At 42.6% G+C, this 18,142-nt stretch overlaps 1 protein-coding gene across 7 annotated transcripts in view; it reads right to left on the minus strand.

The window, feature by feature from the left end:
* The window catches only part of PTK2 (protein tyrosine kinase 2), a gene marked incomplete at its 3' end in the record, with an annotated part of 628,214 nt that overhangs the window by 177,277 nt on the left and 432,795 nt on the right, over positions 1-18,142 (minus strand). For 4 of the 7 annotated variants that reach the window (XM_082257401.1, XM_082257399.1, XM_082257396.1 and 1 more), the window contains 5 exons: positions 17,288-17,308; positions 15,023-15,120; positions 12,964-13,048; positions 4,988-5,088; positions 1,815-1,930 (listed from right to left, as the gene is read on the minus strand). In XM_082257401.1, coding sequence (XP_082113527.1) covers positions 1,815-1,930; positions 4,988-5,088; positions 12,964-13,048; positions 15,023-15,120; positions 17,288-17,308 — 421 coding nt within the window. The remainder of the gene's footprint in view (positions 1-1,814; positions 1,931-4,987; positions 5,089-12,963; positions 13,049-15,022; positions 15,121-17,287; positions 17,309-18,142) is intronic. The other 3 variants (XM_082257400.1, XM_082257398.1, XM_082257397.1) reach the window with 1 other exon arrangement.

Raw genomic sequence — 18,142 nt, forward strand, 5'->3', positions numbered from 1 at the left:
AAGTTGTGTACACACTAGGCGAAAATCGTACGATTTTACCTCGGACGGGAATTTTCGGACGACGGGAATTTTGGGCAGATTTTCTACTAGTGTGTACCCCACTTAATGCTCTTTTTTACACTGTCCAGTCTGCAGGCTGGACAGTAAGGACACCAATCTGCCATCTACTACAGAGAAAGTGTTGGGAACTGCAAAGCACCGCTGTCTACCAGAGTTATACATCTCAGAACCTGATGGTCAGAAATACAAATCCATTGGCAGGTAAAAAACCCCTATATGTATTTTATCTGTGCATTTAGCCAATTTCTATGGAGATCCGCTTTAGAAGCTCATTTTATAAAATTTGTTTCTATTTAGTCAGTAGAGGTCGCTGTGTGACCTAAATTTGTCTTTTTGGATTCTGCAAGTACAGTATTCTCTGGGAAGAGAAAACACAAGGTGACACACAAACCACAAAGAAGATGAAAGCCCATAACTGCCAATAAACTGAGAAGGACATTTAAACTTCAAATAAGAGGATTCAATTACTAATACGGCCATGTATTAAGAAAATAAAAACATTGAAGAAAGAATATTGAATGTCTTCAGCAAGTATTTTTTGTGGCATTCATACTTTACATGTTTGTTACTCTACAATTTACTAATTGTATTTCATCATTTGTCCTGTGTTAGACTTAAAGTGGTAGTATAGTGATTTTTGTGACTTTTACCTACAGGTAAGCCTATAATAAGGCCTATAATAAGGCTTACCTGTAGGTACAATTAATATCTCCTAAACCTGGACGGTTTAGGAGATATTTGCACTGCATGCAGCCGCTGACTCTAGCGGCGCATGCGCTCTGAAGTCCGGTGGACCTTCAGAGTTCCTTGCCGGAAAGTTAAAACCCTGCGCGCTTGCGCGGGGTGACGTCATCGCGGCTCCAGACACTCACAGCACCGGAGCCACCGAACCCGGAAGAGATGCAGAGGGATCATGTTCACTACCACAGCGGTGTCCGGGGGTCCGTGTCGGGGCTTCGTTTTAAGGTAAGTATTTCATAATGAGCTAGTGTGCGATGCATACTAGCTCATTATGCCTTTGTCTTGCAGGGTTTTTTTTTTTTTGGGAGTATGATACCGCTTTAAAGTGCATTTACACTTTAAAGTGTAACTCCACTTTTGTTGAAAAAAAAAAAAAAAATTCCCTTCTGGTTGATCTATGTACATTGCAGGGGTTTTAACAAACTTTTTTGAAGATTCTGACTTATTATTCTGAAAAAACATCTGTCTGTCTGTGTCCATGTGCTAAGTGAATCTGTATGGGAGTGGTCTTACAATTATCAATCAGCTGCTGCACCTGCAGGAAGCTAATGAGAAAAGTGGCAAGGTCTGCATCCGTGATTTCCCTTTGGGAGTATCTCACCAAAAATGACATTTTTGCTGCAGGGGGTGGCAAAAATCAGACTTGCATCTTAGTGCAGATTTCTGGGAAAATTAGTGAGCCAATCACACAAGCAGGAAATGACTTTTTTTTGGGGAGCGTTTAGTACACCATCTGTGTACAGAACGCCTCCAGGTAGCCATTTTGCCTTTTTACAGAAAATTACAGAGCTGCAGTTTGAAAAGAAAAAGGTAATTTTGAATAACATTAAATTACAATATGACTTGTGTTACAATTGTATACACTATATTTTTTATTTGTGCTCGTTTTTCCCCACAAAAATGGAGTTACCCTTTAATTTTGGCAGGTTCACAGTTACATTAGAAGGGGCAATACATTAGAAGGGGCAAGAACTCACTGATGAAGTTATTCCTATAAGTCATGATGCTCTTACCTATGTACAAATCTTTTGCTCTCCAGGTAGGCGAGCGCTGTGCTGAGCTGATAAGCGTAGAGGATAAGGGACGCCAGGTCCAGGTTGTACTTACGGACTTGTAGAAACGATCGCAACTGTCAATAGAAAAAAATAAAGTAAGTATCAGTACAAAACTTACAAAGAATCATTAAAAAACTTTGAAGCGGTGACCTATGAGGAGAGAAACAAGGGAGCTGCAATTGTGGACTTTGTTTTTAGACAGCTTCAGGGCTGTCAATCTCATCCTGGCTTAACTAACTTATAAGTGACCAGCCTTTAAAATCTAAACTCCAAATCTCTACGTTAGTGGCAGTTCAGTAGCTCGCTGGGTAGTGAAGCCAGGATCAGAAGGGCATTCCTGGAATCTGCATCTTTAGAAGCAGGTTAAGCAATGGCATCTTAAATTTTTCGGTTCTCCCAGGTTGCACTGTAATGGAATCCTGCACAGATATACAGATTGTAAAGCCAAACTCCGGGCAGATAAAAATCCTCCCTTGCAGTGGGGGATGTGCCACTGCAGAAAAAAATCCACTGCAGCCACATTCACGAGGCCATCAAAGCTGATAATGGTTGGTACATAAAAAAATTGAAACCAGAAGTGACAAAATCCTTGTCGCTTCCGGTTTCCTTCCATTCTTTTTTTATTAATATATTCCTTCCATTCTTCTCAATGTATGTGATCGAACTGGTCAAATTGGTATTGGGCTCACCGATGGGATGGAAGAGCCCAGGAAAGGAGCAGGGGGGAGGGGTGACCCCCTTCTGCCACCTGTTAAAGTTACATTGTGCAGAATCGCCTGCTGTAAAAAACAATACCGGGATCATAGCTGTAGCTGCAGCCATGATCACGGTAAAACCACATCAACATGAGGCAGCCTATGGATAGTTAACCTCCCTGGCGGTATGATTGTTTCCGATTTTAGGTGCTGCAAGCGGTAACATTATTTTGCATGTAATTCTTAAGAACGAGCAGAGCAAACCAACTATTTACATATGATTTTTTTTTACTGTACGTTATTCTTTATAACATCTCGGGTATGATAAAGTTTGAAACACAAAATCATAAATTATAATCTAATAAATAACTATACATAAGTTAAATTATGTTATATATATATATATATATATATATATATATATATATATATATATACATACAGTGCCTTGCAAAAGTATTCGGCCCCCTTTGAACTTTTCGACCTTTTGCCACATTTCAGGCTTCAAACAAAGATATAAAACTGTAATTTTTTGTGAAGAATCAACAACAAGTGGGACACAATCATGAAGTGGAACGAAATTTATTGGATATTTCAAACTTTTTTAACAAATAAAAAACTGAAAAATTGAGCGTGCGAAATTATTCAGCCCTCTTAAGTTAATACTTTGTATGTAGCGCCACCTTTTGCTGCGATTACAGCTGTAAGTCGCTTGGGGTATGTCTCTATCAGTTTTGCACATCGAGAGACATTTTTGCCCATTCCTCCTTGCAAAACAGCTCGAGCTCAGTGAGGTTGGATGGAGAGCGTTTGTGAACAGCAGTTTTCAGTTCTTTCCACAGATTCTCGATTGGATTCAGGTCTGGACTTTGACTTGGCCATTCTAACATTCTAACATCTGAATATGTTTATTTGTGAACCATTCCATTGTAGATTTTGCTTTATGTTTTGGATCATTGTCTTGTTGGAAGACAAATCTCCGTCCCAGTCTCAGGTCTTTTGCAGACTCCATCAGGTTTTCTTCCAGAATGGTCCTGTATTTGGCTCCATCCATCTTCCCATCAGTTTTAACCATCTTCCCTGTCCCTGCTGAAGAAAAGCAGGCCCAAACCATGATGCTGCCACCACCATGTTTGACAGTGGGGATGGTGTGTTCAGGGTGATGAGCTGTGTTGCTTTTACGCCAAACAACGTTTTGCATTGTTGCCAAAAAGTTCGATTTAGGTTTCATCTGACCAGAGCACCTTCTTCCACATGTTTGGTGTCTCCCAGGTGGCTTGTGGCAAATTTTTAACGACACTTTTTATGGATATCTTTAAGAAATGGCTTTCTTCTTGCCACTCTTCCATAAAGGCCAGATTTGTGCAGTATACGACTGATTGTTGTCCTATGGACAGAGTCTCCCACCTCAGCTGTAGATCTCTGCAGTTCATCCAGAGTGATCATGGGCCTCTTGGCTGCATCTCTGATCAGTCTTCTCCTTGTATGAGCTGAAAGTTTAGAGGGACGGCCAGGTCTTCGTAGATTTGCAGTGGTCTGATACTCCTTCCATTTCAATATTATCGCTTGCACAGTGCTCCTTGGGATGTTTAAAGCTTGGGAAATCTTTTTGTATCCAAATCCGGCTTTAAACTTCTCCACAACAGTACCTGCCTGGTGTGTTCCTTGATCTTCATGATTGCTCTCTGCGCTTTAAAACGGACCTCTGAGACTATCACAGTGCAGGTGCATTTATACGGAGACTTGATTACACACAGGTGGATTCTATTTATCATCATTAGTCATTTAGGTCAACATTGGATCATTCAGAGATCCTCACTGAACTTCTGGAGAGAGTTTGCTGCACTGAAAGTAAAGGGGCTGAATAATTTTGCACGCCCAATTTTTCAGTTTTTTATTTGTTAACAAAGTTTGAAATATCCAATAAATTTTGTTCCCCTTAATGATTTTGTCCCACTTGTTGATTCTTCACAAAAAAGTACAGTTTTATATCTTTATGTTTGAAGCCTGAAATGTGGCAAAAGGTTGCAAAGTTCAAGGGGGCCGAAAACTTTCGCAAGGCACTAATATATATTACAGTAAAACTGCGGGAAAGGGCACTGGGGGGCAAACTAATGTGAATTTATTTTCTAATGTATCAGTGTGTTTGGTGCGTTTTACTATTTGAATTTGCAGCCGGTTCCACCCCACTGCGTGCGTCACATCGCAGGAGACGGAAGCCAGGATTCACAGCATCAGGCGGAAGATCCGGCCACCGTATGCTGCAGGGACACATCGCGGGATCCCGACGACAAGGTAAGTAACCTCTCTACCAGGATCCAGCGATCCTGGCTCTGAAATTTCACCCCGAGCCACACTTGGGAATACCGCTGAGGAGGTTAAATTGGTTGGACTTTCATGATAAGGAAAAACAAGATTGTAAAAGTTAGTACTTACCTCTCCCAGTGTACACAGCTCCATTATTATCCACACTGGGTTTTCTGTTATGACTCCGATTAACTTTACAATATGTGGGTGGTCAAACTGACGCATCGTTACTGCAAATGAATAAAAACAAAAACAAAGACGTGTCATCATTAAAGGATATATAAAGCCTTTTTATAGACTTTTTAGGAATGCATGTGGCAGAGTCCAGCTGGATTTAAAAATTCTCCCCAATCTGTGCTAATGTTGTAACAAACTTGTCTTTCTTTGCGTATGGATTGTAATTGTATATGTACATGAGGGCAGCCATACAGTGTTTCAAAAAAGTATGCATACCCCTTGAAATTTTCCAAATTTTGTCATGTTACAACCACAAATTTAAATGTATTTTATTGGGATTTTATGTGATAGACCGACACAAAGTGGCACATAATTGGGAAGTGGAAGAAAAATGATAAATGGTTTTCAAAATTTTTTACTAATAAATATGTGAAAAGTGTGGTGTGCATTTGTATTTAGCTGCCTTTACATCGATACCCCTAACTAAAATCTAGTGGATTTGGAAATGAAAATTGGAACCAATTGCCTTCAGAAGTCACCTATTTAGTAAATAGAGTTCACCTGTGTGTAATGTAATCTCAGTATAAACGCTGCTGTTCTGTGAAGCCCTCAGAGGTTTGTTAGAGAACCTTAGTGAACAAACAGCTTAATGAAGGCCGAGGAACACGCCAGACCGGTCAGGTATATAGTTGTGGAGAAGGGTTAGATTATAAAAAAATATCCCAAGCTTTGAACATCTCACGGAGCGCTGTTCAATCCATCATCCGAAAATGGAATAAGAGTATGGCACAACTGCAACCTACCAAGACATGGCCGTCCACCTAAACTGACCGGCCGGGCAAGGAGAGCATTCATCAATCAGAGAAGCAGCCAAGAGGTCCATGGGAACTCTGGAGGAGCTGCAGAGATCCACAGCTCAGGTGGGAGAATCTGTCCACAGGACAACTATCAGTGGTGCACTCCACAAATCTGCCCTTTATGGAAGAGTGGCAAGAAGAAAGCCATTGTTGAAAGAAAGCCATAAGAAGTTCTGTATTCAGTTTGCGAGAAGCCACATGGGGGGACACAGCAAACATGTGGAAGAAGGTGCTGTGCTCAGATGAGACCAAAATTGAACTTTTGGGCCTATAAGCAAAGCGATATGTGTGGTGGAAAACTAACACTGCACATCACCCTGAACACACCAGCCCCACCGTGAAACATGGTGGTGGCAACCATGTTGTGGGGATGCTCTTCTTCAGCAGGGACAGGGAAGCTGGTCAGAGTTGATGGGAAGATGGATTGAGCCAATTACAGGGCAATCTCAGAAGAAACCCTGTTTGAGTCTAAAAAAGACTTAAGACTGGGCCAGAGGTTCACCTTCCAGCAGGACAACGACCCGAAACATACAGCCAGAGCTACAATGGAATGGTTTACATGAAAGTATAATCATGTGTTAGAATGGTTCAGTCAAATTCCTATAAATCTGTGGCAAAACTTGAAAATTGCTGTTCATCCAATCTGACAGAGCTTGAGATATTTTGCAAAGAAGAATGGGCGAAAATATCCCTCTCTAGATGTGCAAAGCTGGTAGAGACAACCCCAAAAAGACTTGCAGCTGTAATTGCAGTGAAAGGCGGATCTACAAAGTATTGACTCAGGGGGGTGAATACAAATGCACACCACACTTTTCACACATTTGAAAGCCATTTATCATTTTCCGTTCACTTCACAATTATGTGCCACTTTGTGTCGGTCTATCACTTAAATTTCCAATAAAATACATTTATGTTTTTGGTTGTTACATGACAAAATGTGTGAATACTTTTTCAAGGCACTGTATTTGCTCAATTATTCAGGCTCTGCCTCTTCTTTCATGTTTCACCACTCTTTTTTACAATGTACATCCCATGAGTCCGAAGACTCACTGAAAATGATTTGCTTAAATTCAGTGGATTTCGAATACAGAACAATATTTATTTTTAAAGGTGTCAAGGGGAACGTCTATTTGGAAGTACATTAGCTTTTTTTTTTTTTTTTTTTAAGAGACAAATTAAGGTGTATTTAAATCCATTTTTTTCATTTTGGATAGAGTAAGGCGGAGTTAACACCTATCAGGTGATAGACGTGCAGTAAGGCATGGTGCCTGCATACGAATAAGAAAAATATGGACGCCTTCATGTACATATTTAATTATAGACAATACACAGAACTGAATTGCGCCTGGCCCATTAACACATGAATGTAGTAAACATCTGAACCCGATTTTCTGAAAAAAGACAAATTGGGATCACAAAATTGCTTTGGCAATCATGTGAAATAAACAAATTGGATTGCATTAAAATGTACACTTTTTACATAAAACGAGTAGCTATAAGAGCCGGTTCACACTGGGGCGACTTGTCAGGCGACCTGGTCGCCTGCCATAGATTAGCACAGGCCCCGTTCTAATAGGAGAGACACAAGTCGCTCCAACTTCGAAAAAGGGTCCTGTACTACTTTGGGGCGACCTGGAGCGACCTGCATTGACTTCAATTATATGAAGTCCGTGCATGTCGCTCCAAGGTCACGGTGTGCGCTGTGCACCGCAACTTCACAGGTCGCCCTGGCAAGTCGGGTCGCCCCTATGTGAACCGGCTCTCAGACTACTGTAGCCTTCAAAGTATAATACTTTGAAGGCTGCAGTAGTCTGACAGTTATTTATTTTATATAAAAAGTGTTAATTTAAATTCCGCTATACTTACCTTTCCATCAACAGTCCAATGCCTGCAAGGTCCCTCGCTGGTATGTTCTCCCCGGTTTCTTCCAGGTGTTGGTTTGTGGCCAACAAGATTGGCCAGTGTGAGATGTGTAGTCATCCTGGCACAGAGGCACTGAGCCGGAATAAAAACTGATCTGTGAGCAGGCAGGTAGGTTGATCTTATTGAAAGAAAAAGGACATTGCATGTCTCTGCTGCAATAGAGTCTGATTGCTCACAGTTTTTTCACCATTTATTCTTAGTAGCCTCAGCCATGATCCTGGTATCCTCTTTTGGAGCCAGAGATTATCTTATGTAAATGTGATCCAAGTGGGGTCTTCTCTCCCCCCCCCTTTACCAGGCTCTCCCGTCCTTTCTGGGGAGCCCGATAAGGATGTGACTGGGGGTATCCGATTCCTGGGACACAGTGAAAGGAACGGATGTCGTTACTCCCACTGTGTGACATCAGAAATAGGAAGCAAGGAGGAATTTGTCACTTTCAGTCCCATGTAAACAAGTCCCAGATCTCTACAAAAAGAGGACATTTTACAGCCCATGCTATCACAAGTGATGTTGTTCACCCCTTGTGATAGCAATAAAGTGGATTCAAAAACAAAAAAATGTTTTAAGTGCCCCTGCCTCATTAATGCTTACGCTCATACACGAATGTGCACATAGCTCCCACATGCATATGTAAACTCTAATCACACACCACATGAGACATCACTGTGAACGTTAGAGCAGGAGCAATCATTTTTGCTCCAGACCTCCTGTGTAACTTTAAACTGGTGACCCGCAAAGGCTTTTAAAGCATCGCCCATGGAGATTTTTTAGGTACCGTAGTTTGATGCCGTTCCATGGGTGTATGCAATTTCAAAGCGTGACATGTAAAGCATCTATTTTCTCGGCATAACATCTTTTATATGTTGAAAAAAGATTTCATTGTGTAATAATGTAGAACTATCTAATCTGGTACCTTCATGCCAATCAACTAGCAAAAAAGTAGGCCTAAAATAGCCCAAAGAAAACCTGGGAAGGGGAAAATAAGGAAAGGAAAAGGGAAAGGGAGGGAAGAGGAGGCTGGAAGGATTTTAATGATACTGTACAAATCACTGTAGCTATTGATTAAAACAGTTAACTGAAAAAAATAAAGAACATAATAAAATTGCAATAGAAATTGCACATACAAATACAGCTATTGTATAATTCTTCTCCAACTCATGCTCCTGAAGAAGCGGTATTTGGACCATGAAACATGTCGGGCAAGGCCTAAATACAGTTTTCTGTTTTTTTCTGGTCCATATGTGAAGAGAGATTTTTATACAATAGCTGTATTTGTATGTGCAATTTTTATTGCGATTTTATTATGTTCTTTATTTTTTCAATAAACTTTTTTACTCACTCCAATTTCTACAGTGATTAGTACAGTACCATTAAAATCTCTCCAGCCCCCTCTCCCCTTTCCTTATTTTCTCCTTTCCCGGTTTTGTTTGGGCTATTTTAGCTCTACTTTTTTGCTCAATCTTTTATATGTTGCCAAATAATTGGGTATTATGTGAAAGAGTGAAAATCCCAGGATAGTGGGATTAATATAGCGCTTGCTGGTACTATTCAGGGGTGAACAATTGCTTGTTCATACCTTGGGTAGTAAAATTAGTAAAATTGGCAATCAAGTGGTAAAAATTTTATATAGATCACACAACTATGTGGTAGTAAACCAGTGATATTCACAAACAAATCACAACAAACATCACATTTAAATACTTTGGTTAGTATAAAGTGCAGAATAGTGCCAAAAATTGTGCCAAAAAATGTCCAAATAAACAGTTCATAGGTGACTTTAGTGCATGAATCAAAATTTCAGTGCCAGGTAAGGGAAAGTGCAAGTGCTTAGTGCTGGGTCCTCCAGTAGTCCAACTGCTGGTACTTGGGCGTGACTTGGAATAGTGGGGGTATACACTCACCAGAGGTAGTGGGTCTTAAGTACCTTATGGTAAAAAGACCTTTAGAGCCTGTGGCTTCCTGAGCCTGGAAGGTAACTGCTGGTCCTTGTGGTTCCGGATCGCTCCCTTGGGTGAACTCGATCCTCCGGGACCAGCACTAAGCACTTGCACTTACCTGGCACTGAAATTTTGATTCATGCACTAAAGTCACCTATGAACTGTTTATTTAGACATTTTTTGGCACAATTTTTGGCACTATTCTGCACTTTATGCTAACCAAAGTATTTATTTAAGGTTGATGTTTATTGTGATTTATTTGTGAATATCACTGGTTTAGTACCACATAGTTGTGTGATCTACACAAAACCTTTTATTTATATATAAAATTTTTACCACTTGATTGCCAATTTTACTACCCAAGGTATGAACAAGCAATTGTTCACCCCTGAATAGTACCAGCAAGCGCTATATTAATCCCACTATCCTGGGATTTTCACTCTTTCACTCACTACACATCATATAACAGCTGCTATCATCACCCCTCACCCACCCCTCTATTTATTTAACCAATTCTTCCCCAGTTAGGACCTCTATAGGCGCAAGGGATATACACCTATTGGAGTATATATCTCTTCCAATTGGGTATTATATTGTGCTTCAGTGCATTCAAATTAAAGTGTATTTTTTCCTAAAATTTGAGTTTGAAAAACAGCTGCGGAAAAATAAAAATATGCAACACCCACCATTTATTTCTCTAGGGCCTCTGCTTAAAAAAAAAATACATATAATGTTTGGGAGTTAGAAGCGGTTTCCTTAGGAAAAATACCGTATTTATCGGCGTATAACACGCACTTTTTCCTCCCAAAAATGGAGGAAAAAGTAGCAGTGCATGTTATACGGCGATATGAAAAAAAAAAAAAAGCCCAGGAAGCAGCGCCGTGAGGTAGAAGGGGCGGGCGGGGCCGAGGAGAAGGAAGGACGCACTGTCAGTGGAAGTCCCGCCTCCTATGCCGACGTCTATCATAGGCGCCGGGACTTCCGATGACCGTGCGTGCGTCCTTCCGTCTCCTCGGCCCCGCCCGCCCCCTTCTACCTAACGGCGCTGCTTCCTGGACTTTCAAAAAAGAGATTGGCGCTGGCGAGGCTGCAATTACGGGCATAGCGCTGGCGAGGCTGCAATTACGGGCATAGCGCTGGCGAGGCTGCAACTATGGGCATAGCACTGGCAAGGCTGCAACTATGGGCATAGCGCTGGCAAGGCTGCAACTATGGGCACAGCGCTGGCGAGGCTGCAACTATGGGCACAGCGCTGGCGAGGCTGCAACTATGGGCACAGCGCTGGCGAGGCTGCAACTATGGGCACAGCGCTGGCGAGGCTGCAACTATGGGCATAGCGCTGGCGAGGCTGCAACTATGGGCACAGTGATGGCGAGGCTGCAACTATGGGCATAGCGCTGGCGAGGCTGCAACTATGGTCATAGCGCTGGCGAGGCTGCAACTATGGGCATAGCGCTGGCGAGGCTGCAATTATGGGCATAGCGCTGGCGAGGCTGCAACTATGGGCATAGCGCTGGCGAGGCTGCAATTATGGGCATAGCGCTGGCGAGGCTGCAATTATGGGCATAGCGCTGGCGAGGCTGCAACTATGGGCATAGCGCTGGCGAGGCTGCAAGTATGGGCACTGCGCTGGTGAGGCTGCAATTATGGGCATAGCGCTGGCGAGGCTGCAACTATGGGCATAGCGCTGGCGAGGCTGCAAGTATGGGCACTGCGCTGGTGAGGCTGCAATGATGGATACTGCGCTGGCGAGGCTGCAATGATGGACACTGTGCTGGCAAGGCTGCAATGATGGACACTGCGCTGGCGAGGCTGCAATGATGGACACTGCGCTGGTGAGGCTGCAATGATGGACACTGCGCTGGCGAGGCTGCAATCATGGACACTGCGCTGATGAGGAGGCTGCATTCGTGGGCACTGCGCTGATGAGGAGGCTGCATTCGTGGGCACTGGTGAGACTGCATTTGATTTAAAAAAATGTTCTGAGTTCAAAGCTGTTTATTTAAAATTTCAGCTTTTTTCCTGAAATTTCTCTCCTAAAATTTAGGTGCGTGTTATACGCCGGCGCGTGTTATACGCCGATAAATACGGTAAATGCAGATTTTTACATGTAAACTTAGACTGGAACTGATTAGGATCAGATGATAGCTCTGCTTAAATTTGAGTGGACATGCCAGGAAATATCTCAGCTACTCAAGTATACAGAGATAAGTCTGGCTCCTCATTCAATTATTCTCCAGCAGGCTAAATGAGTAGCTAGGCTACAAGCCAGGCCTGTCCTAGAGTGTGAGTGACTGTGGTGGGAAAAAAATAACCTAGACCCCCCCTTGGGGGGCAGGGATGGATGTGAAAGGTTCAATATTGTGTTTACAATACACTGGAGCAATATAAATGGGCCACAGAGTAAAAATGTTATACCACTGTAACAGCATGTCTCTAGAAGGTACGGAGGAGGCCCAAACCCTGGCACTACTACACTACTACCCTCTACTGCCTGATTTTGTCCTAGGCTCACTCTTCCCCTTTCCAGTTCACAGAAGCTGTTCACAATGTGTGACCCTAGTTCCACATATCTAACAATTAAACCTCTGCTGCTGTAGACAGACTAGTCCCGACATTTATTATTAAACATAAAATTAAATCAACATGTATATTAAAAAAGAATAGCGCAACCATGCAAAAGAAATGACTATCAAATATGGAGACCATCCATAAATAAAAATGGGGATTTAGTTCCACCATATGGCCATATCGTGCTCAAGCCCACCACTTGGTGGGCTTGAGCACGATATGGCCATATGGTGGAACTAAATCCCCATTTTTATTTATGGATGGTCTCCATATTTGATAGTCATTTCTTTTGCATGGTTGCGCTATTCTTTTTTAATATACATGTTGCTTGGTCCATAGCTGCACCGGCTTTAGATATACATGTTCAGGGTCTGCTCCCCCAATTTTTTGCTTGTGTAAAATTAAATCACATCAACATAAAAACACAGAAAGAGGATTCTAAGGTGACATCTGTGGACGCCTGCAGGAAGGAAGAATCACTGCCTAAATACCACGACCTTCTCTAAAAATAATATAATGTTTTATGGGAAAACACAGAGACGTGTCCTTAGGGAGACATCCTGATAGCTGTCATGTTTTATAGATCAGTTGAATGGTGACCAAACTAGCGATGTGCAGAAAACGAACAGCGAATACTTACAGGCCTCTTGTAGGAACTTCTCCCGTACACTGTCCGACGTGCAGTTTTTACATGTTTTGATGGCGACGGACATCGCGGGATTTTCCTGCAGAAAGAAAGAATATACATATAATTCCAAATGTTTCTGTGAAAGTGTGAGGGGTGATCTCACACCACGTGAACTATGTCAGCTTGTGCAGACATGGGTTCCTCAAAAAAATTCAGTCAGCGGTATCGCTCTCACTGATATACATTGGGGTTGATTTACTAAAGGCAATTAGACTGTGCCACTTTGCTCTAGAGCAGGGATCCTCAAACTACGGCCCTACAGCTGTTGGGGGAACTACACATCCCATGAGGCATTGTAAAACCCTGACATTCACAGACATGACTAGGCATGATGGGAATTGTAGTTCCTGAACAACTGGAGGGCCAAAATTTGAAGACCCCTGGTCTAGAGCTTTGTAAATGAGGTAAAGCTTCGCTTTGCAGAGAGACCCAATCACATGCAAGAAAAATAAAACCGCATTTTTGCGTGCATATGCTTGGATGATGGAAGTCCGCAGAGCTTCTGCTTATTTTCTAAGCTCTGGTGCGACTGCAACTGAACTTTGCACAGTGCACAGTCTGTGTGTCTTTAGTAAATCAACTCCATAGTGTCTATGCAAGTGTCTGAATTCGCTTACAAAACTGAGGATATTTTTCATATCTATTAATTTCAATACTGTTGCAATATCGTAGATCTTTTCCCTGTATCTCCTGAGGAATCTCTGTGAAAGAAAGCGGAGAAAGTGATCATGTCCCATTGTGTAATACGGCAGACCATCAGATTTTTTGAGGAACCCATGTTGGGAAATATGTAGTTGTGTATATCTGAATAAATGATGGGCAATAAAGGGCACATATATGGGGATGTATTGGCAGTATATGAATAGATCTTTATAGGTGCTACTGCCAATGTTTCTAAGTTGCTTATAGCAAGCTTTTAAATTGTATGAATACAATATTGCTTTACAATTAGAGCTTCATGCACACTGGATGTTTTTACAGCTGCTCCTAGGGGCGTCTGTCTTTTTTTTTTTTCTTGCCTCTAAACTCCCCTAAACCTGGGTGAAAATTGAAGCGCGGACTGCGGTGACAGCGCATTGCTGGAGGGCTTAGTTTTAGGGTAAGTCGGTCATAATTTTAGTATGCAGTGCATATTAGTACATTATGACTTAAACTGCTGAAGGGCCCAATTTTTTATTTTTTTTTGGACTTCACTACTGCTTTAGGCTACGTTCACATGTTAGCGTAGCGGATCGCGGGCAGAACACCGCGACTCTGCCCGCGATCCGAAAATCATTGCAAATCGTGGGGGGCCTGTGTGTTGCCGTTGATTTGCAATGGCACCCCAAACGCTGTGCGATGCTGCCGCGATTTCCGCCTGCCGAATCGCGGTAACATCGCGCAAACAAAATCGCAGGTCGCATGACGCCCAAAAAAGGTACAAGAGCTTCTTTGGGGCATCATGCGACCCGCAATTTTGTTTGTGCGATGTTACTGCGATTCGGCAGGTGGAAATCGCTGCAACATCGCACAGCGTTTGGGGTGCCATTGCAAATCAACGGCAATGCACAGGCGTCCCGCGATTTGCAATGATTTTCAGATCGCGGGCAGAATCGCGGTGTTCTGCCCGCGATCCGCTACACTAACATGTGAATGTAGCCTTAAGGTAGTGTGTACTTGTAACTACAGCCTAAGAATACTCACTCCTCCAGATTGACCCCAAAGCATTTTGATAACCGCATAACTCCTCCCAAGTTCCAGCCCACAGCTTACAACAGGGCTGAGAGATTTTGAGAGTACTGAGGCAGGGTGTTGGGATGATTTTAGTACACCACCCTGCTGGCCCCTCCCACCAGATATGACCTGCCTGCATTGCATAGAGTCCTAGTGATGATGTATGTGCGCCATTTCATTAGCATGTTGATGAGGAGGGACCAATGAAGGCAAAATATAGGCAGATGAAACTTCAGATTTACTGTGAGCTTAACCACCAGTACAGAATATTATACTGGTCTACTCTATACCCACTCACCGGACTCATGTAAACCCCTTGATGTACATCTCCAAACTGCCCCTCACCGATACATCGCCCAAGCTCAATCCGGTCCCTCTGGATCTCGTAGTCTCCCGCTGTCAGGGGAAAACGATTGAAACTTTGTAACAGAGTTAGCAAAGAAAGTGCACAAGAACATTAGGCAATTAATATCTATACAAGACAATGGCAGATGCTACAGTCCTCTCTTGCAGGTACACAGCAGCACACACACATACACACTCACACAATATCACTGGCAAGCAAGGCATGTCACAAACATGTTGTCAGGGGTGGACAACCACTCAATTAAAGTTTTTATTTTTATCTGTTTCCCTATTGAAGAGATATTCCATCACTTCCTGTTCAAAACAGAACGTAAGGGAAAATCACCCGAAAAGGACACAGAGGGCAATAAAAACCTGATAATCTCTCTTTTTCACTACATCCAAAATAAAAGAATGTTTTGGCTGAAGTTCTATATTGCATTATTTATCTATTTTTTCTATTAACAGCACAAGAATTTCACTTTAAAAGAGAAGTGTGGGATATGAAAGAAAAACAGTCATACTCACCAAGGTGTATGCAGCATCAGTCCGATGCTGCATCTGTCCTCCGCCACCTCTAAGACTGAGAACTGAACGATCAAAAACTGCTGATCACTCAGTTCTCAGTCTTCATTGAGCACAGAGACGGTGACCGTCAGTTACTGGCTCTCTTCTCTGTCCCTCCAGTGTTCACTGGAGCGTCGGGCTGTGGAGGAGTCGGGAGCAGTTGCCTCATGTTCTCAGTGGTGCACTGATAGGCTGAGACAGCTGCCAGTCAGGCATCTGGGTGGATTCAGACATTAAAGTCGGGATTTCTCCAGAGTCTAGACTGGCTGAGTAACGTTAGCTGCCAGAGGGCTTTAGCCTGCTGTCGGATGAACAAGGGTCACAAAAGTGCCGAACTTAGTGCACTCCTGTGATCCCCAGGAGAAGTAGGGCCCAAAGAGCTTTTGCACTACTTCTCCTTTAAAACAGACCCTGTGGTAAAATGCAAGGTCCACCTTCCCCTTTACAATTCAGCTACTATTAGTAAGTGTAAAATCTACCTGTAAAGAAAGTTACTGTTTAAAATTTACTTCACCCCTGTCTTTCTCCTGCCTATTTAGGACGAGGATGACATCATACTCCTTCCGGTGACATCACACTTCTTATGTGGAATACAGAGCAGACCAAATCTAATGAGAAGACTATCTTCCAATAGACTAGAGTCTTCTTGTGAGATTTTGTCACAGCCATGGATGCAGAAGATGGTATCACAGCCATGGACGCTCAGAAGATTGGGGGGGGGGGGGGGGGGGGAGTATAAAACAAACCTTTTTTTTTTCCTTTACAGGCACATTTTACAATGATTTGTAAAAGGGAGAGGATCCAGGCAATCAGCATTTTACTGCAAAGTTCGAGAATCCATGCAAGAACAAGATGGGTAATAAATACTATAAGGCCTTTTTCAGACTTACGGTAATGCTTATCGCATTTGGGTTATGGTTGCAGATGTGGCTCTCTGTTGAACACAATGGGCGTGTTTGACAGGCAGTGCAGCTCTGGCAACCAGAGTTAAAGTGGGAACAAACTCCCATCTCTGACTTTTACCTATAGGTAAGCCTAGAATAAGACTTACCTTATAGGTAGTGTAAACATCTCCAAAACCTGCACCGTTTAGGAGATATTTACTATACTTGCATGCAGAGTGACGTCATTGCGGCTCCAGCCAGTCACACAGCCAGAGTCCGTGAACCCAAAAGGAAGATGGGTAAAGGATAAGAGCGCTTGTAGCGGGACAGCTCGGCGCTGGAAGAGCTTTGTTTTAAGATAAATTTAACATAATATGCAAAGCATACTAGCACATTATGACATTACCTTGCAGGGTACAAAAATAAAAAAAAATAAAAAGCCCAGCAGGTTGCCATCGCTTTAAAGATGCTAGGCTGCGAAGCAAAGCACTGCCACTGCAGCATGTGTACAGCCCTGTCCAGTTGTATTGTTACAATCCTGGTAAAGCCATGGCTTGGCTGTCTGTTTTTCCCATCTGAAAGAGCCCCATCTGATTTGATCCTGCTTTACAATATCACTTTTACCAAAAAACACAAACTCTGGCAAAATTAATAGCGGAGCTAGACCCTACCCAAAATAAAGGGATGGTAAATAAGACGACATGTATGAAGGACAGGCAACACTTCACACTGGGCAGGCAAATACTGTGTACACACAGACCCGTTACCTTCATCTAATCCATAGTTTTCTGATTGGCATTTAGAGAGGGAACAGAAAATAGACCGACTTTACAAAACAAAAAGGCACATACAATACAGAGAAATAAACATGAATCCTTGTAAGACTAACAAAAGCTTTGTCTGCAGAAGAAAGATTTAGTACAGGGACAGGTAGGCTTGTGTTTTCATCAAATATACAAAAAGTAATTTTCAAAACAACTCTTGCAGTTGGAAGCGGGCACCCCCCTCATAAAAGAGTTGAATGCTCATTTCTGCCTAGGGTATTTTTAAATGCAGGTCTAGTTACCCTACCTTCAGCTCCCACAGACTTCCTCTCCTCTGTAGGACAGGTCCACTGAATCCTCCTCTCTTCAATGCTCTGTCCATCGGTTGCTCCAAGACATCATCACATACAATGCAGTACCAGCAGTCCTGCATTGCAAGCCATGATAAGGGCCTTCCCACAACCAAGAAAGTCAGAGGGGAGAGGAGAATGCTGGTTGCTGCGGGAGCAATAGGTAAGATAAGTACAATGGGTTTTTAATAGAACCATAGACAAAAATGAGCATTTAAAGGAGATCCATAAGTACAGGATATACTTGATATCATAATATCAGCATTGTAATCGTAATACAATAGTTCAATTTGACAATCCAATATAAGCTTACTTCAAAAATTCCCTCCCTGTCTGCTGGCTGTCTCTTTCCACAAGTTCCTTGACTCCCAGCATGCTTTGCAGCTTCCCCTTGGCTGTTTAATGTTTAATTTTTGAGGACTACATATCCAATGGTACCTCGCTGCCTGCAAGCAGTGATTCCAGTACTGACTCTGCCTGCTTTTGAGATCAGTATAAGAATGCTAAA

The sequence above is a fragment of the Pelophylax lessonae genome (assembly GCF_965119305.1).
Source record: "Pelophylax lessonae genome assembly, chromosome: 5".
Classification (NCBI taxonomy): domain Eukaryota; kingdom Metazoa; phylum Chordata; class Amphibia; order Anura; family Ranidae; genus Pelophylax; species Pelophylax lessonae.